The sequence below is a fragment of the Carcharhinus amblyrhynchos genome, unplaced genomic scaffold, assembly GCF_965287045.1.
Source record: "Carcharhinus amblyrhynchos unplaced genomic scaffold, sCarAmb.v2.hapA scaffold_498, whole genome shotgun sequence".
In the NCBI taxonomy this organism is placed as follows: Eukaryota; Metazoa; Chordata; class Chondrichthyes; order Carcharhiniformes; family Carcharhinidae; genus Carcharhinus; species Carcharhinus amblyrhynchos.
Genome location: NW_027650238.1, coordinates 109,780 through 129,815, shown reverse-complemented (window position 1 = coordinate 129,815; position 20,036 = coordinate 109,780). Strand labels below are relative to the sequence as shown.

Below are 20,036 nucleotides of genomic sequence, written 5' to 3'. Positions count from 1 at the left end.
CTGACAAAGGCTTGTCTGGACTCGAAACATCAGCTCTTTTCTCTCCTTACAGAGGCTGTCAGACCTGCTGAGATTTTCCAGCATTTTCTCTTTTGGTTTCAGATTCCAGCATCTGCAGTTTTTATCCAGTGATTACTGTACCTGTTTTCCAGTTTATTCTCCGATGGGGTGTGGACATTGCTGGTAAAAGCCAACATTTGTTGCTCTCCTGCACTGAGTGTTTGAATGTTGTAGAGGGCAGTTAAGACTGGATCACACACATAGGCCAGACCTGAGAAAGGTGGCAGCTTTTTGACATGTATTATAAACCAATGAATCTCTGTGTAGTGTGCCACATGATTACATTCTGACATCAGAGGCTGTCTCCCATCCTGGACTGTAACATCTCTTGAATAAAGCTCCACTAGCTGGTTCAATAACCCACCATATGCCAACATTTTCATCCTTTTACTTTTGCTGTTAAAATGACCACTTTAGTGTCCAAAAACTTCCTTCCCTACAGTACATTAGTGAACCAGATGGGTTCTTATGACAATCAATGATAGTTCCACGGTCATCATTACTGAGACTAGTTTTCAACTCTGATATAAAGTTTGTTAGTGTCACAAATAGGCTTACATTAACACTGCAATGCAGTTACTGTGACAGTCCCCTAGTCGCCATACTCTGACCTCCGTTCGGGTACACTGAGGGAGAATTTAGCATGGCCAATGCACCCTAACCAGCAAGTGTTTCGGAGGAAACCCACACAGACACAGGAAGAATGTCTGTGCAGAGTCTGCACAGTGACCCAAGCCAAGAATTTATCAATTCAATTCTCTGGTGGGTTTTGAACCGACGTCACTCAGCCCATTGGCCGGGGCACCTCGATTATTAGTTCAATGACGTTACCATCATCTCAATGTGGGTTCGTAATACATTATTGCAACAAAGCTGGGAGCTTGCTGTGTAGTCTGCACGCCATGCTTCCCACATTACAACAGATGACTAAGCATCTCCTGTGAAGTACGAGTCTTTCTTATTAAAATAAAAGTGCTGCAGGTGCTGGAACGTTGAAATAAAACAAATCTCAGCAGGTCTGACAGCATTTGTGGAGAGAGACAGTGTGAACGTCTCAAGTCTAATATTTTTTAATTCATTTGTGGGACATGGACATCGCTGGCTGGGCCAGCATTTATTACCCATCCCTGGTTGCCCTTGGAGGACAGCTGAGAGTCAACCACATTGCTGTGGCTCTGGGGTCGCATGTAGGCCAGACCGAGTAAGGACGGCAGATATCCTTCCTGAAAGGACATTAGTGAACCAGATCGGTTTTTCCAACAATTGACAATGCTTCATGGTCATCTGTAGACTTTAATTCCAGATTATTTTTACTGAATTCAAATTCCACCATCTAACAAAGCCAAATCCCCAAAACGTTAGATGAGTTTCTGGATTAATAATCTAGCAATAATCCAACTAGGCCAGTGCCTCCCCTTCAAATATGCACAGCCTTATGTTGTTAATATTGTGCTTCTCTGTGCAAGCGCTGCCAGATCCCTGAGCTTTTCCAAGAATTTAAAAGCAAAATACAGTGAATGCTGGAATCTGAAATAAAAACAGAAAATGCTGGAAAATCACAGCAGGTCTGACAGCAGCTGTGGAGAGAGACTAGAGTTAATGATTGAGAAACATTGGTTCTATTTTCTCTGCACAGATGCTGTCAGACCTGCTGAGATTTTCCAGCATTTTCCCTTTGACTTTCTGAGCGAGTTGTGATTAGAACAGTGCAATGAATCACTGTCTCAGTGATGGCCCTGGGGTGATGTTCCTATGGCCTGTACTGTGAGGTTGAGTATCTGTGTCAATGCCTCACATACTGTGTGTAAACTCTCTGTCTCTGCTGGGATAGTCCCCATTCCCGCTCTCTGTGCTGGGATAGTCCCCATTCCCGGTCTCTGTGCTGGGATAGTCCCCATTCCCGGTCTCTGTGCTGGGATAGTCCCCATTCCCGCTCTCTGCGCTGGGATAGTCCCCATTCCCGCTCTCTGCGCTGGGATAGTCCCCATTCCCGCTCTCTGCGCTGGGATAGTCCCCATTCCCGCTCTCTGTGCTGGGATAGTCCCCATTCCCGCTCTCTGCGCTGGGATAGTCCCCATTCCCGCTCTCTGCGCTGGGATAGTCCCCATTCCCGGTCTCTGCGCTGGGATAGTCCCCATTCCCGGTCTCTGCGCTGGGATAGTCCCCATTCCCGGTCTCTGCGCTGGGATAGTCCCCATTCCCGGTCTCTGCGCTGGGATAGTCCCCATTCCCGGTCTCTGCGCTGGGATAGTCCCCATTCCCGGTCTCTGCGCTGGGATAGTCCCCATTCCCGGTCTCTGCGCTGGGATAGTCCCCATTCCCGGTCTCTGCGCTGGGATAGTCCCCATTCCCGGTCTCTGCGCTGGGATAGTCCCCATTCCCGGTCTCTGCGCTGGGATAGTCCCCATTCCCGGTCTCTGCGCTGGGATAGTCCCCATTCCCGGTCTCTGCGCTGGGATAGTCCCCATTCCCGGTCTCTGCGCTGGGATAGTCCCCATTCCCGGTCTCTGCGCTGGGATAGTCCCCATTCCCGGTCTCTGTGCTGGGAGAATCCCCATTCCCGGTCTCTGCGCTGGGATAGTCCCCATTCCCGGTCTCTGTGCTGGGATAGTCCCCATTCCCGGTCTCTGTGCTGGGATAGTCCCCATTCCCGGTCTCTGCGCTGGGATAGTCCCCATTCCCGGTCTCTGTGCTGGGAGAATCCCCATTCCCGGTCTCTGTGCTGGGATAGTCCCCATTCCCGGTCTCTGTGCTGGGATAGTCCCCATTCCCGGTCTCTGCGCTGGGATAGTCCCCATTCCGGTCTCTGCGCTGGGAGAATCCCCATTCCCGGTCTCTGCGCTGGGATAGTCCCCATTCCCGGTCTCTGGGCTGGGATAGTCCCCATTCCCGGTCTCTGGGCTGGGATAGTCCCCATTCCCGGTCTCTGTGCTGGGATAGTCCCCATTCCCGGTCTCTGTGCTGGGAGAATCCCCATTCCCGGTCTCTGCGCTGGGATAGTCCCCATTCCCGGTCTCTGCGCTGGGATAGTCCCCATTCCCGGTCTCTGGGCTGGGATAGTCCCCATTCCCGGTCTCTGCGCTGGGATAGTCCCCATTCCCGGTCTCTGCGCTGGGATAGTCCCCATTCCCGGTCTCTGGGCTGGGATAGTCCCCATTCCCGGTCTCTGTGCTGGGATAGTCCCCATTCCCGGTCTCTGGGCTGGGATAGTCCCCATTCCCGGTCTCTGTGCTGGGATAGTCCCCATTCCCGGTCTCTGTGCTGGGATAGTCCCCATTCCCGGTCTCTGTGCTGGGAGAATCCCCATTCCCGGTCTCTGTGCTGGGATAGTCCCCATTCCCGGTCTCTGTGCTGGGAGAATCCGTCTCTGTGCTGGGATAGTCCCCATTCCCGGTCTCTGGGCTGGGATAGTCCCCATTCCCGGTCTCTGGGCTGGGATAGTCCCCATTCCCGCTCTCTGTGCTGGGATAGTCCCCATTCCCGGTCTCTGCGCTGGGATAGTCCCCATTCCCGGTCTCTGTGCTGGGATAATCCCCATTCCCGGTCTCTGTGCTGGGAGAATCCCCATTCCCGGTCTCTGTGCTGGGATAGTCCCCACTCCGGGGGGCGGGGTTTGTGGCCGGGGGGCGGGGCAAGAACGGGGTCAGTTCAGTTTGGAGCCGGAACCTTTGTTCGGGACTCGGGGAGTTTCCGGACGGGGCGCGGGACGGACCTGGAATCACGTGTCGGGGAGCGTGCGGGATCCCAAGGCGGGGGAAGAGAAACCGGGACACACCGACCCCCCGGGAGCGGCGGAACCGGAGAGTGATGAGGAAACCCGGCCGGGTGAGAATGACCATCATCACCCCCCCCTACCCCCCCCCCACCGTCTCTCTCTCTCCCCCCCCCACCGTCTCTCTCCCCCCCCCCACCGTCTCTCTCCCCCCCCCCACCGTCTCTCTCTCTCCCCCCCCCCCGTCTCTCTCTCTCCCCCCCCCCCGTCTCTCTCTCTCCCCCCCCCCGTCTCTCTCTCTCCCCACCCCCGTCTCTCTCTCTCCCCACCCCCGTCTCTCTCTCTCTCCCCCCCCCCACCGTCTCTCTCTCTCCCCCCCCCACCGTCTCTCTCCCCCCCCCACCGTCTCTCTCCCCCCCCCACCGTCTCTCTCTCCACACCCCCCCCCCCCCCCGCCGGTCACTCTCTCCACCCCCCCCCCCCCCCCGTCACAGCTCTTGTTAAACGAACATTTCTTTGTTTCCCGTTGCAGTCCAAGAATCAGAAGAAAGCTCGGGCAAATGCCATTCACCTGCAGCTGGAGGACTTCTCCAGCGTCCCTCACTCCTTCGTCTTTAACCGAGGGCAAGTGGGGATGAATATCCACCAGCTGATCACAGACATGAGGAAGCTGATGGAGCCTTTCACCGCCCGGTCTCTGCAGGTGAGTCTCCTGGAGTTACACAGTTATAATGTGGAAATGCCGGCGTTGGACTGGGGTAAACACAGTGAGGAGTCTCACAACACCAGGTTAAAGTCCAACAGCTTTATTTGTGGCAAACACCACTAGCTTTCAGAACTGACAAAGGAACAGACAGTTCCAAAAGCTAGTGGCGTTTAGTACAGATAAACCTGTTGGACTTTAACCTGGTGTTGTGAAACTTCTTATTGTGTTATACAGGCAGAAACACGGTGAATGAATGAGAGATCTGACTGAGGTGTATAAGATGCTAAAGGGTTTGACAGGGTAAGTATGGAGTAGGTATTTCTCCATCTTGGACATTCTAGAATGAGAGGTTTAAGTTAGGAAACAGCAGATTTAAAACAGAAATGTGAAGGAATTACTTCACTCAAAGGGGTTGTGGAATTCTCTACCTCGAGTGCAGTGCATGCCAGAACACTGAACAAATTGGAGCAGATAGGGAGATTTTAAATAAGTTGCAGGGTGAAGGGTTATGGGGAGCAGGCAGGAAAGTGAAGATGATTTGATTTATTATTGTCAAATGTATTAGATACAGTGAAAAGTATAATATCTTGCATGCTATGCAGACAAAGCATGCTGTTCATAGAGTACATGGGGGAGAAGGAGAGGAGGGAGTGCAGAATGTAGTGTTGCAGTAACAGGGTGTAGAGAAAAATAAGCTTAATAAAAGATCGGTCCATTCAAAATTCTGACAGCGGCAAGGAAGAGGCTGTTACAGAGTCGGTTGGTACATAACCTCAGACTTCTGTATCTTTTTCCCGGTCGAAGAAGGTGGAAGACAGCATACCCAGGCTGCATGGGGTCCTTAATTATCCTGCTGCTTTTCCGAGGCAGTGGGAAGTGTAGACAGAGTCAGTGGATGGGCGGCTGGTTTGTGGGTGGAGTGGACTTTGTTCAGTACCCTTTCTAGTTCCTTGCGGTCTTGGGCAGAGCAGGAGCCCATACCAAACTGTGATACAACCAGAAAGAATGCTTTCTATGGGGCATCTATAAAAGTTGGTGAGAGTCGTAGCTGACATGCCAAATTTCCTTAGTCTCCTGAGAAAGTAGAGGCATTGGTGGGGCTTTCTTAACTATAGTGTCAGCATGGGGAGACCAGGACAAGTTGTTGGTGATCTGAACATCTAAAAACATGAAGCTCTCGACCATTTCTGCTTCGCCAGTTGAGGCCAAGATGAGATCAGCCATGATCGTATTAAGTAGTAGAACAAACTCAAAAGGCTGCATTGCTGAATCCTAGTTGTTATGTCGCTGTGATCTGTTCCACCCTGGGAACCCTCACAGCTAAGAAATCTCTGCAAGAGCAAACACAATTCAGGAAGCGAATGGATCAGGAGGCAATGAGCAGCTTTGGTTAAACCATCACATTTCAGCCTTTCTTTAGTTCCAACACAGAGTCATACAGGCTCAAAATGTTGGCTCTGTTGCTCTCTGCACAGATGCTGCTACATCTGATGAGGGTTTGCAACACAATAGAGGAAATCTGGAGAAGCAGATTTCCCAGACGCTGTGGAGAGCATCTTTATATTTGTAGGGAAAGCCTTGTCTGAACTGATGCCCCGGATATGGGTTGTCATTGTGTTTGGGAACACGTTATTGGTCTGCTCAGGTGACCAGAGCTAGCTGGGGAAAAGCTGATTCTGGTTAGGGGGCTAGGCCGGTAAGGATAGCACAGGAAGCAACTGTTCAGTTCCTCAAGCCTACTCCATGGTTCAACAGCATCATGGCTTCACACACTTGTCGTAACTTCACATCCCATTATAACCTTGTCCAATAACAGTGCTGAGGGAGGAATAGCAGTAGGTGAAGGGATGGATTCAGCCCATCGAGTCCATGACATGTCATTACTGCCCTTGGAAATGGCCCAATGTGGCTCACTGCCAACTTCCCAGGGGCAATCAGAATGGGCAACAAATGCTGGCCTAGTCAGCGATGCCCACATCCTGTGAATCAGTTCAAAAAGAAGATGCAGTTCGAAGTTAGGGCCCTCCCTGTCTGCTCAGAATGTTTAAATTGTGTATCACATGATGGTCATAGGTCTGTCGCTGCCACTTACACATGAGAGCAGTAAATGTTCCTGAGTTAAATGAATGGAGTGTGATTTAAGTGTGAGGTATTACTGCGCATGCCCAGTGCAGTGTAACTAGGGAACTTGCTGTCCTTTTGCTAACGTGGTTGTGTTTGTGTGCGTTCTCAGGTGCGGAAGAAGAATTTGCTGAAGGATTTTGTCGCGGTGGCTGGACCACTCGGAGTGACACATTTCCTCATTTTTACCAAATCATCAGCTAGTGTGAATTTCGTAAGTAAACTGGACATCTTCCTCTGGGGAAAAAGAAACATTTCTTATCATTTCATCTTACTTTAGTGATTGTTCCTATTACTGTCTTTGTCTCTCTCTCTGTGAAAGGGCACTGGAGGGTAGAATTAGAGTCACTGTCTCTCTCTGTGAAAGGGCACTGGAGGGTAGAATGGGAATGATTGTTTTCACATCCACTTACTTAGGACATCAAATTAACAAAGGCCCTGGAAACCTTTAATGAGCTGTCTCTGAGCTTGGCAATGGTGTTGATGGTGGGTTAAGGAAAACACTCAAACTGTTACCATTGGATCGCTGACTTGTGCTTTTTTCAACTGTCCCTCAGAAAATGGCCCGTTTACCGAGAGGTCCCACGCTCACATTCAAAGTTCACCAGGTAAGTGTCTAGATTTCGCTATCTCCCAAACTTCCCTGCCAGTCGTTGCAGTGACAATGCTCTTGATGCGTCTGGTTGCTGCTGATCTGTTACTCAGGCGAAGAGCAGCTAAATGGAACATTTCTCTATTCCTGTGCTTTACTGAATAAATTGTAAAGCTGGTTGGTGTGGAAGTCCAGGGAATTCATTGGGAATGTGATCAGTTTGGTGCTGATCCCTTGTTGGAAATTGTTACAGAGAACATTGCTAACACAATCACATGACTACCAGAATGGCGGCAAGATTTATTAAGATGAACCTTGATTCAGTTTGATTATCTTGACAGTATTGGTGTTTTGTAAAGGTATTTACCCCACCAGCTCATTCTAGATCTGATTTAGCTCCCCTCTCTCTCATTGTGGGAGGTTGGGTTTAGGAGGCTTGAATTTTGATTTTGGCTCCAATCTAGGGTCTGATCTAATCCCACGCTGCAGGAGTGCAGCACTGTCAGAAGCCGTAGCCAGCAGTGCTGATGGGCTAAGTGAATATTAAGTCCTTTAGCATTACCCTGCTCACAGCTCACTCCTTCCACCAAGCCTCTCCTTCACCTCATTCCCCCTTCCCCATAACTCTCAGCTGCACTTCCCCAGGCATAGACACCTGGACCTCTCATTCCCCATGGGCCTACACCTCCCAGAACCTTCCCCTCTTCTCACCCCACTCCCACTTGCTCTCCCTCTCCCATCTTCTGCTCACACTCCTCCTGGACCCAGAGCTGGCTCCCAATCCCCCCACCCATCCCTCCTGACCCAAAGAACAAAATCAGCCCGGGAAACAGGCCCTTCGGCCGAACGAGCCCGTGCCGCCATCTCAACACCACCAGTCCACCTCTCTATCCACGACCCCTGTCTAATGTTTTATGGCCATCCAGATTGAGGGAAACTGATTTAGGGACAATTTATTCCTGCCAATCAGCCTAACAGCACATCTTTGGGGTGTGGGAGGAAACTGGAGCACCCAGAGAAAACCCACGCAAGCACGGGGAGAATGCGCAAACTCCCACAGACACCGGCCCAAATCCATGTGCCTGCACAGAAAACAGTGATAGTCACTGAGCTGTCGTCTTGCCCAGTATCTTGTCCAGTTTAAGCACACACTAACGACATGAAGCACTAGGCCGATCTCGAACAACCAAGAGCAGCCCCAGTACGACCCATCGCGTGTATGCCCCTCGTTGGACACGAGGTGGACCGACTTAAAACCTGTGAATGAAAAGAGAAAAAACATTATTATCATACTATATCCATTTACAGTACCAGGGACGCCCCAATGCTAATGACCCTTATTTAAAAGGTTCTCCTATATCCACCCATCTCCAACTCAGTCATGTGCCTGTTTAAGTTACTCTTAAAGGACTCTAGCGTGTTTGCCTCCACCACCTTACTTGGCAGAGCATTCCATACCCCCACTACCCTCTGTGTGAAAAACCTCCCTCTAATATCTGTGTTGTACCTCTCCCCACTCACCTTAAGTCCATGGCCCCTTGTCCTACGTGACTCTATTATAGGAAATAGCTTACCTCTGTTTACTCTATCTATACCCTTCATAATCTTATATACCTCTATTAGATCCCCCCTCAGTCGGCGTCTTTCAAGGGAAAAGAGCCCCAATTTCTTAATCTTTCCTCATACCCCAGTCCTTCCATACCAGGCAACATCCTGGTAAACCTCCTCTGCACTCTCTCCAGAGTCTCCACGTCCTTCCGGTAGTAAGGCGACCAGAACTGGACGCAGTACTCCAAATGCGGCCTAACCAACGTTCTGTACAACTGCAACATTAGACTCCAGCTCTTATATTCTATACCCCTTCCTATAAAAGCTAACTATAGAGCTTAACGTCAGTGGTAGTTAAGTTGATGGAGAGGATTCTTAGGGCTAGGATGTATGCGCACTTGGAGCGTTGTGATCTGATTAAGGATACGCAGCATGGCTTTGTCAAGGGGAAGTCTTGCCTTACGAATCTGGAAGAATTCTTTGAGGAGGTGACAAAAACGGTTGACAAAGGACGAGCCGTTGATGTCGTCTATATGGATTTCAGTAAGGCGTTTGACAAAGTCCCTCATGGTAGGTTGGTACAGAAGATTAAAGCTCATGGGATATGTGGTCAGGTATCTAGATGGGTAGAGAACTGGCTTGCAAAGAGGAGTCAGAGTAGTAGTGGAGGGGTCCTTTTCTAGCTGGATGTCTGTCACTAGTGGTATGCCACAGGGCTCGGTACTGGGACCTCTTCTTTTTGTAGTGTATATAAATGATTTGGAAGAGGGAGTAGGTGGTGTGATCAGCAAATTTGCTGATGACACCAAGATGGCTGGATTGGCGGGCAGTGAGGAGCAGTGTCTGGCAATACAGCGGGATATTGATAGGCTTGTTGATTGGGCAGATGCGTGGCAAATGGAGTTTAATCCGGATAAATGTGAGGTGATGCATTTTGGCCGGAATAATGTAGGGGTAAGTTATATGATAAAGGGTAAGCCTGTAAGGAGTATAGAATCGCAGCGAGACCTGGGGGTGCAAGTGCACAGCAGTGCAAGTGGAGAGTGTGGTGAAGAAAGCCTATGGTATGTTAGCCTTCATAGGAAGGGGTATAGAATATAAGAGCTGGAGTCTAATGTTGCAGTTGTACAGAACGTTGGTTAGGCCGCATTTGGACCCCCCGCCCTCCCATCCCTCCTGATTCACCCCCCGACTCCCAATCTTCCAACCTCCTCTTCCCCCCCCCACCCTCCCCAGTCGTTCTCTCTCCCCCCCCCACCCTCCCCAGTCGTTCTCTCTCCCCCCCCACCCTCCCCAGTCGTTCTCTCTCCCCCCCCCACCCTCCCCAGTCGTTCTCTCTCCCCCCCCCACCCTCCCCAGTCGTTCTCTCTCCCCCCCCCCACCCTCCCCAGTCGTTCTCTCTCCCCCCCCCCACCCTCCCCAGTCGTTCTCTCTCCCCCCCCCACCCTCCCCAGTCGTTCTCTCTCCCCCCCCCACCCTCCCCAGTCGTTCTCTCTCCCCCCCCCACCCTCCCCAGTCGTTCTCTCTCCCCCCCCCACCCTCCCCAGTCGTTCTCTCTCCCCCCCCCACCCTCCCCAGTCGTTCTCTCTCCCCCCCCCACCCTCCCCAGTCGTTCTCTCTCCCCCCCCCACCCTCCCCAGTCGTTCTCTCTCCCCCCCCACCCTCCCCAGTCGTTCTCTCCCCCCCCCCCCACCCTCCCCAGTCGTTCTCTCTCCCCCCCCCACCCTCCCCAGTCGTTCTCTCTCCCCCCCCCACCCTCCCCAGTCGTTCTCTCTCCCCCCCCCCACCCTCCCCAGTCGTTCTCTCTCCCCCCCCCACCCTCCCCAGTCGTTCTCTCTCCCCCCCCACCCTCCCCAGTCGTTCTCTCTCCCCCCCACCCTCCCCAGTCGTTCTCTCTCCCTTTCTGGGCTGAAGTTTGCTGTATTGAGACTTGTTTTCCAGGATTAACTCCGTGTGTCCTGCCATTCCCAGTATTCCCTGGTGAAGGACGTTGTCTCCTCGCTGAAGCGACACCGGATGCACGCACAGCAGTTTACCCATCACCCCCTGCTGGTGCTGAATAACTTTGGAGGGGACGGGATGCACATCAAGCTGATGGCCACCATGTTCCAGAACATGTTCCCCACAATCAACGTCTACAAGGTAACTGGGTGGGGGTGGAGGGAGGGAGGGGGGTGTGTGGCCCATGGGGAGTGGGGGAGGGGCAGTGGGAGAGGCAAGGAGTGGGGAGACATTGAGTTTGAGCTCACTCTGGCTTGCTGTTTTTCTTTCCCTCCCTCACGCCAGCCCACCTCTGCTGCTATGACCAACGCCTGTATTTGTGGGCTGGGTCAGATTTTGCTGCAGTGTTGGATAGCCCAGGGATGCTGTATAAATGCAAGTTGTTGTTGTATCGCGTGTTGTAAAATTGATCCATGGAAACCAGAGACTTCTTGGTCATGTTTCTGGTCTTCTGGGTGTCTCTGTTTATTCTCAATCAGCAAGGGTCACTCCTATGGACTGTTATGGGGCAGGGGATGAGTCTGTGTAGTGACTGAGCCTGCGTGGCATCGTGCTCTCGCTGTCCCTGCCCCAGCGCCTGGTCCTCCCCCCCCACCCCCCAGTTCTGTCCCCCTGCACATTGTTTCACTGTTGTGTCTAATCCTGTCCTATCTGTTTCTTTCCAGGTTAGATTAAATACCATTAAGCGCTGTGTCCTGATCAGTTATAACCCCGAGACGCACATGGTTAGCATCAGACATTAGTAAGTGAATGTGCAGAATCTCCACTCCGCTCCCAGCTTCACAGTTTCACTCATTGTTGATGTAGTCTCAGGAAGGAGGGGAGACTAAAGGAGCTTCCGGGGAGAGCCGGTCACCTCCCCGCTGATTCCTGAGGGTAGGGGGCGTGAATCAGCTCCCCACTGATTCCCGAGGGGGGGTGTGTGTGGGGTTGGGGGGGAGGGGGGGACAGCTCCCCACTGATTCCCGAGGGTGTGGGGGGTGGCGGGGGGCGGATAGCTCCCCCCTGCTTCCTGAGGGAGGGGATGGGAGAAGTCAGTTGCTCGGTGGTTCTGCATTTTGCATGAGTTGTCAGTTTGAGAATTGAAAGGGACTTTTTTTACTCTCACTCAGTGCAACCAAGGATATAATTCAGATCAGATGTGTCACTGTGACCTAAATCTGCCCCCATGTCACCTTTCCAGCCCCCTCATTGAGGGCGGGGGGTTGCTGGAGAAACAATGAATTGAATATTTTGAGGTTGAAGTAGTTTTGTTGGGTTTAACGGTGGCTGGGTGTTGTGGGTAAATGGAGTGACAGACAGCAATGATCTAGTAGCAGGGTAGTGTCGAGGGGCTGAATGGCTTCCTGTAACTAGCACATTCTTACTGTCTGCAGCTCCATCAAGGTGGTTCCTGTGGGGATGAGCCGAGGAATGAAGAAACTGCTTCAGGAGAAGTTCCCCAACATGAGCCGTTTTGACGATATCAGTGAGCTGCTGATGAAGTGAGTGATGTGGGAACGGCCATGGTTACATTTCCCTTCCTCTCTCAAGGCTCACCCTGGGCCCTGGTTTGGTCTCAGGGTCCTGTTCTCTTGCAGTCTGTCTGTGTGGGACAGTGTCCACTCCTGTGTCTGTGAGCACAGCAAGGTATCACATTGGGTGACTTGCTGCCCTCCCTCTGGACAGGTTGGAGTTATTAATTTTATATTAATTAGAGGCAAATGGTCTCATTAACTGGGGATTGATTTGTTGACAGAGCCTAAAGCTGTGCTGTGTGTGTTGAGAGGTCTGTAGGATATAACTCTGTAAAGAGTGTGTGTAAGACTGGCTGCAGTTGGATCCTTTAGCTGCTTTCTGGGTTACAATGTGGGTGAACTGCACACAGCCTCTCGGCTGGATTGGTGATCTCATCACTGATGTTCGGGGCTTTCTGGTGTCTCCATCACAACATCTGATTGATTCTCTCTTGATGTGACATTCCCCCCACTCGCTCCTCCCCTCTCTCTCTTCCCCCTCTCTCTCTCGCCCCCCTCTCTCTCTCTCTCTCCCTCGTCTCGTCCCCTCCCTCTCCCCGCTCTCTCCCTCTCGCACCCCCCTCCCCCACTCTTGCGTCCTCTTCCCCCACCCTCTCCATGTAATGAATGCCGAGAGACTCTGACCCATTTCTTTGTGGGGATTTCAGGGGGGCTAACCTGTCGGAGAGCGAGGCAGAGCCGGATGGAGATCACAACATCACGGAGCTTCCTCAGGTCTACTCTGGACGCGGAAACCTGAAGGCTCAGCAAAGCGCCATCCGACTCACCGAGGTCAGTGACTTTCCCAATCTTCCCCAGACCTGATTCATAGAATCCCTGCAGTGCAGAAAGAGGCTATTTGGCCCATCGAGCCTGCACCGACCACAATCCCATCCAGCTTCTAACCCCGTGACCCCACGTATTTACCCTAGCTAGTATCCTTTGACATTAAAGAGCAATGTAACACGGCCAATGCACATCTTTGGACTGTGGGAGGAAACCGGAACACCCGGGGGAAACCCACGCAGACATGGGGAGAATGTGCAGTCTGCACACAGTGACCCAGCGAACCTGGGTCCCTGGCGCTGTGTGGCAGCAGTGCTAGCCACTGTGCTGCCCTGATTGGGTTCAGTCTCAAACTTGCCGGTTTCCTGGGAATCTCTAGCCCACTGTTTGCTGAGAGTTGGGAAATTGCCCGAGATGTTTTCAGTGGGAAATATTTCATTGTGACGTTGGTGTCCTTTGTCTGGGTGGGTGGGGATGTGGGGTCAGTGAGTTATGCATCAGTGGAGTCTAACAGCACACTCCTGCTCAGGCCTGCACTGACCTGTCCACAGGCCAGAGTGGGCTCTCAGTAATGGACTCCAGGTCTCGGGCTCCATCCGCCCAGGGTGGGTCAGAGTGGTGAACCATTAGTCTCCAGCTGTGACCTCTGAACTCACTGGCTCCGTCCTGGGGGTGGTGACAAGGATGGAAAACTCGGACTTCCCCTTTCTCATTGCAATCCTGTCTCAGATTGGCCCTCGAATGACCCTGGAGTTGGTGAAGATTGAGGAGGGGCTGTGCAGTGGAGAAGTGATGTATCATTCATTCGGTAAGTTCCAGTGAAAGAATTGCACTCACCGCCAGGCCGGGGCTCAGATTCACTGAGAAATGGTTTTGGTCACAGACTCTCTGGTGGGCAGGTTTAGGGTTAGATGGTCGGATGTGGAGAGTGGGGGTTAGGGTTAGATGGTCGGATGTGGAGAGTGGGGGTTAGGGTTAGATGGTCGGATGTGGAGAGTTGCAGAGTGGGGGTTAGGGTTAGATGGTTGGATGTGGAGAGTGGGGGTTAGGGTTAGATGTTTGCCTGTCAGAGGTAGGGGAGCAGTGGAGGTTATGTTTATGTGGGCACCTGTTGGGACAAGTTTGTTTTTTCAAATATTTATTCCAAGCTTTCGTTGCTGCCTGGGTTGTGGTGAAATTGAATTGGACGCGAGCTTGGTGGCTGGGTGACTCTGTGTTAGCTGCAGAATCCTCCAGGAGAACAGGAGCCTCGGCCTGATCCCGGGAGTGTGTCAGGGTGGGCGCGGGGGTTGGGGGGGGGGTGCTATAGTTTTTCCAAAGCCTCTGATTATTAAAGGCAGATCCCGAATGGACTGTGTTCACCTGTGTGGCTCAGCATGAGAGAATCACCTCAAATTCCTCTCTGTGGCAACCGACTGACGGTTTTCCTGTTAACCCTGCTTCCCGCGCGGATAAAGTAACGTTTTGCCGGGAGGATGGTTGGAGAGACCTGTGATTTATTCCATCCTTTGTCTAAAATCTGTCCCAGTACAAAAATCAAAGGAGGATCTCCAAGAGATAATTCAGCGGAGAGAGAAACGACAAAAACTCAAGGAGGAGCGCCGGAAAAAGCAAGAGGCAGACATCCGACGCAAGAAGGCAGAGCGGGAGCAACACAAGTAAGTGTTCCCCGACCTCAGTGTTCACAGTCCTCCCCAATCCCACCACGCAGTTACCCCCTGCCGCCCAGTCCCCTCCCCACCGCCGCCCAGTCCCCTCCCCACCGCCGCCCTGTCCCCCCCCCCCCCCCCCCACCCCCGGCCTGTTGTTCCTCAGATTATTCTTCTTTCTGAATCCTCCAATCCAGCAGTGTTATTTAAACACACAGATGGTTGTGCCTTGTGACGTTGCCCTTTGCCCCTCGCCGGGGTTGATGAGATTGGAATTGTGACTGATCAGAGCGATGTGTCTCGATCAGTGAGTCTATCACAGGTCACAGCACAAGGTGAGAAATGCCCCCATTGATGACAAGACTTGGAAACCAAAATTACCTGTTCCCCTGAGCGTAGAATCCCTACAGTGCCGAACGAGACCATTCAGCCCATCGAGCCGGCAATCCTACCTAGGCCCTATCCCTATAACCCCTCAAAAAGAATTCTGAAAGAATTCCATTTAATCTGTGATGGAATGAAAGGTGCAAACTGCCTCGCTTCGAACCTGTTCCAGAGATTGAGAGAAATACTATCCCCACAGCGTTATCTCGACACGGGGTAAGGTTACATGGCTCCTTGTCACTGACACCCAGTGTGTTAAGATCTGAATGGAAGCAGCTCCTGGCATCCCTGATGGTTTAATAGTGTTCCTGCTCCTTTTGAATATAAACCTGCCCGGTATTTACACAATTTATCCGATTCAGCTGCTCTGTCCGGGCTGTGTGGGTCAGAGTGGCTCACAGTCTCCCAGAGGAGGCAGCAACAGGAGCAGCTAAACCACACACGGCAATGTGTTAGCGTCACTCACTCAGAGATTGGTAAATCGAGGGGAAGTGATTGGATGGCATCAAAGTTTAGCCTGGAGATTGTAGAAATGAGGCTATCAGTTCCTCGTAGTGAGTGAGGGAGGAGGGAGCGGCGAGCAGAGGGAGGGAGGAGGGAGTGGCGAGCTACGCCGAGGGTTACGCGCGCTTGGAGGGTGTAGAGGGGACGGTTCAGGGAAACACCGGTTACGGGAAATTTGTTTTAATTTTCAGTTTGAACCTTCTTTGTTTCAGGAGAAAGAGTCTGGCTGGAATGAAGAGGAAGCGGCAGCTGGAGGGTGAGGGGGAGGAGGACGCTGAGGATCCGGGGATTGAGGAGAAAGCACCGAGTGATCAGTCTGATGCTGATTCCGATCGGGAATATTACAAACTGGAAGTTGGAGTGGAGCCAGACGATGGTAACAGATTCTCTCTCTTTATCAGAGTTTCCAACCTTGGGCTGTATTGGCAGTTTCTGTCTGGTTGTTGTGTTGAAAGTTGTTTCGTTCCAAGGGCGGGGGTTTAGTTCGGCGGGGGGGGGGGGGAGTGGGAGGACGTTTAGCTCTGAGGGGGGGGGGGGAGTGGGAGGATGTTTAGCTCTGAGGGAGGGGGGAGTGGGAGGGAGTTTTGTTCTGAGTTGAGGGGGGAGTGGGAGGGAGTTTTGTTCTGAGGGAGGGGGGAGTGGGAGGGAGTTTTGTTCTGAGGGGGAGTGGGAGGAGGTTTAGCTCTGGGGGGGTGGGGGTTTATTTTCAGGGGGAGCAGGAAGGGGTTTAGTTCCGTGGGGAGTGGGAGGGGGTTTAGTTCCGTGGGTGGGGGGTCCTTATCAGTGGTTGAGTTGTCTGTTTTGGTTTATGACAGGAGCATTGCGGTAATGTCATTGGATTGGTCACCCAGAGAGCTGGGGTGGCATGGTGAAACGTGGCGGGAGGGTGGGGGCAGATGATGTGTGGGAGGGGCAGGACAGTGTTGGGGGGAAGGTGGGTTCACATCGCACCGTGGCAGATGGTGAAATTTGAATTGAATAAAAATCTGATTTTAGAAGTCACAAAAACCCGTCTGGTTCACCGGTTGTCAGTAAACCTTCCGCCTGTTTATAACAGGAATCGGATCGTTGTTTGGAGTGCCTCTGTCCAATCGGATACAAAGTCCCAGAGTATGGAGGAGAAGGTTAATCCCTTCTGTTCCTCTCAGTGTCAGCTCCCTCCATTCATCCTGAGAGAGTCTCCTCTCACATTTACAAGCTGTTTATCTGACCTGCCTTTGAAACCCGATTGATTCTGATTTGCCGCCACATTCATTGTGAATAAACCCTCAAAAACCAACAAACAGGAAAAGTAACTGCTGTGATCATTTACTATCAGTGATATAGCTGTAATATATCCTGTGTGGAATCCATCTCCTGAATATAGGAGCAGTTTAAGCAGAGCTGCTTGGGAGAAATTGTTTCATCTTTGAAACAAAAGCGACATTGAAAAGACTTTCATTTTATTTTGAATTTTAGCCAGTGTTAGTTCCTGTAAGCAGAGCCTGAGGCTGAACACAGCGCTTAGACAGCAGGTCCTGGCATTGTCTACAAATGACCATTTTGATTTTAATTACCTTCCTATAGGTGAAACAAACTGTACACAAACAAGTGACACTGAAATTCCAGGGTTCGATTCCCGGCCTGGGTCGAGTTTCCAAGTTCTCCCCATGTCTGCGTGGGTTTCCTCCGGGTGCTCCGGTTTCCTCCCACACAGTCCAAAAATGTGTAGGTTAGGGTGGATTGGCCATGGTCAATTGCCCCTTAAGTGTCCAAAGATGTGTAGTTCAGGTGGATCGGCCATGGTAAATTGCCCCTTAGTAATTGGAACTGGCAGGTTGGATATGTGGGATTACGGGGATAAGGTGTGGGTGGGATTATGATCAGTGCAGGCTCAATGGGCCAAATGGCCTCCTTCTACACTGTAGGGATTGTATGAAATGTGAGGCTGGTAACAAATTGAACAAAGCCCATGGCATTGATTAGAAAGTGTTAGAGCAGAGCCACAATTGTCAATGAGCTGTGCTGACAGAGTCATCCAGACTCAAAGAACAACACAGCCCGGGAAACAGGCCCAACGAGCCCGCATCACCATTTTAACACCACCAGTCCCCCCTCCACCCATGACCCTTATCTATTGTTTTATGGCCATCCACATTGAGGGAAACATTTAACTCTGTTTGTCTCTCCACACATACTGTCAGAACCGCTGAATTTTTCCAGCATGTTCTGAACTTATTGCAAGCCAGAAACCGAATAATAATGAATTCACACACTGTTTCATTATTGATTGATTTAAATCAATCACAAAGGAAGCAAACTTATTCCCCTGTCACAGAGATAGATACATCTCTTCCTAAACCCTAGACTGCAATTCCATCTGACCCTGTGGGTTTCTCATGTGGGGAGTTTGGTTAAAATTGCCCTTATTGTGTTTTAATGCCATAACGTTACCAAGCTTTAAAACCCTGGTTAAGACCATAAGACAAAGGAGCAGAATTAGGCCACTCGGCCCATCGAGTCTGCTCTGCCATTCAATCATGGCTGCTATTTTTCTCATCCCCATTCTCCTGCCTTTTCCCCATAACCCCGGATTCCCTTATTAATTAAGACCCTATCTATCTCTGTCTTAAAGACACTCAATGACCCGGCCTCCACAGCCTTCTGCAGCAAAGAGTTCCACAGATTCCCCACTCTCTGGCTGAAGAAATTCCTCCTCGTCTCTGTTTTAAAGGATTGTCCCTTTAGCCTGAGGTTGTTCCCTCTGGTTCTAGTTTTTCCTACTTGTGGAAACATCCTCTCCATGTCCACTCTATCCAGGCCTTACAGTATCCTGTAAATTTCAATAAGATCCCCCCCACCCCGATCCTTCTCAACTCTAATGAGTACAGACTCAGAGTCCTCAACTATTCCTCATACGACAAGCTCTTCATTCCAGGGATCATTCTTGTGAACCTCCTCTGGACCCTTTCCAAGGCTGGCACATCTTTCCTTAGATTTGAGGCCAATAACTGCTCACAAAATACTCCAAATGGGGTCTGACTTAGAGCCTTACACAGCCTCAGAAGTACATCCCTGCTCTTGTATTCTAGCCCTCTCGACGTGAATGCTCACATTGCATTTACCTTCCTAACTGCTGACTGAACCTGCATGTTAACCTTAAGAGAATCTTGAACAAGGACTCCCAAGTCCCTTATGTTTCTGATTTCCTAAGCATTTTCCCTTTTAGAAAATAGTCTACGCCTCCATTCCTCCTTCCAAAGTGCATAACCTCACACTTTTCTGCATTGTATTCCATCTGTTAAACCTCCCCCCCCCCCCCCTCTGTGTTGTATACTCTGAGGGGAAAGCTGTTTGGGAGTAAGTGAACACGGGGTTAGATCAGCTTCTGCAGGCTGTGTACAGTGTGCTGAGATTCTGTTCAGGTTATGTTGGTCCAAGCTAACTCCAAACCTTGTTCTTCCCCTCAGATCTGTTCCCAACACACGGGAAAAGGAAGAGAGAGAAGTCGCCACAATCAGGCAGGAAGCAGAAGAGGGCAAAGGGTCCAGGTAAAGCAGCCAGCAAGAAGCACGCCCGCCCGGATCCAAACAAAAAGAAGCCTTTACACAGGGGCAGAAAGCAGCCAGTTCGGATTTCCTCCAAGCTCAGGGGCTCTGTGCTCGGGACTAAACCTGCATTCAGGGGCAAGGGTCACCGGGATCCGGGCTCCAAGGGCAAAGGTCAAACTCAGAGGAAAAGGAAAATCAAACTGTCTTTTGCAAAGAAATGAAAATGTGAATAGCAGCCTGTACAGAGACAATAAAAACTGACCTTACTGCATTTATAATACATAATTTCTCTGGTTTACATCCCTCAAGCTCTGGGTTAGACAAGGGCAGCGTAAAGCTGCCAGGAGAACGTAAACCCAAACAAGAGTTTATTAATAAAGCAATGCAGCGACATGGAGGTTTTAAGGAAGTGTTTTTTTTGGAGGGGAGCAGGTTCTGTGCAACTTGATTTCACAAGATCTAATGCTTGAGGGTTAACATTGGCTGGCTCAGTGCCAGAGGTGCTGGTCTTCTTCTGGTGATGGCTCAGAGAGAGGCTTTCAGAACCTGGGACCCTCATTCAGCCCTGGACCCTCTCCCAACTCCCTCACCCAGCCCTGGGCCCTTGCCTGCCGCCACCCACCACCACCAAACCACCCCCCCCCGGGGGATTCAGCCACGGTAAGAAGTCTCACAACACCAGGTTAAAGTCCAACAGGTTCATCTGGTAGCACAAACCACTAACTTTCAGGGCACTGCCCCTTCATCAGCTCAGTTGGGAGTTCACAAACACGGTATATAAAGACACAAACTCGATTTACAAAATAATGGTTGGAATGTGAGTCTTTACAGGTAATCAAGTTTTAAAAGGACAGACAGTGTGAGTGGAGAGAGGGTTAAGCACAGGTTAAAGAGATGTGTATTGTCTCCAGACAGGACAGTGAGATTTTACAACCCCAGGCAAGTCG

The 20,036-nt window shown here is 51.1% G+C and overlaps 1 protein-coding gene across 1 annotated transcript; it reads left to right on the top strand.

The window, feature by feature from the left end:
- The first annotated feature begins 3,874 nt into the window (after positions 1-3,874).
- ppan (peter pan homolog) lies at positions 3,875-19,482 on the top strand. The gene is made up of 12 exons (XM_080183960.1): positions 3,875-3,885; positions 4,305-4,475; positions 6,712-6,813; positions 7,157-7,207; positions 10,711-10,881; positions 11,406-11,482; positions 12,117-12,224; positions 12,905-13,028; positions 13,752-13,830; positions 14,551-14,680; positions 15,772-15,935; positions 19,009-19,482. The coding sequence occupies exons 2-12, from the start codon at positions 4,407-4,409 to the stop codon at positions 19,308-19,310; spliced, it is 1,377 nt and encodes a 458-aa protein (XP_080040086.1). The 5' UTR covers positions 3,875-3,885; positions 4,305-4,406; the 3' UTR covers positions 19,311-19,482.
- The last annotated feature ends 554 nt before the right edge of the window (positions 19,483-20,036 follow it).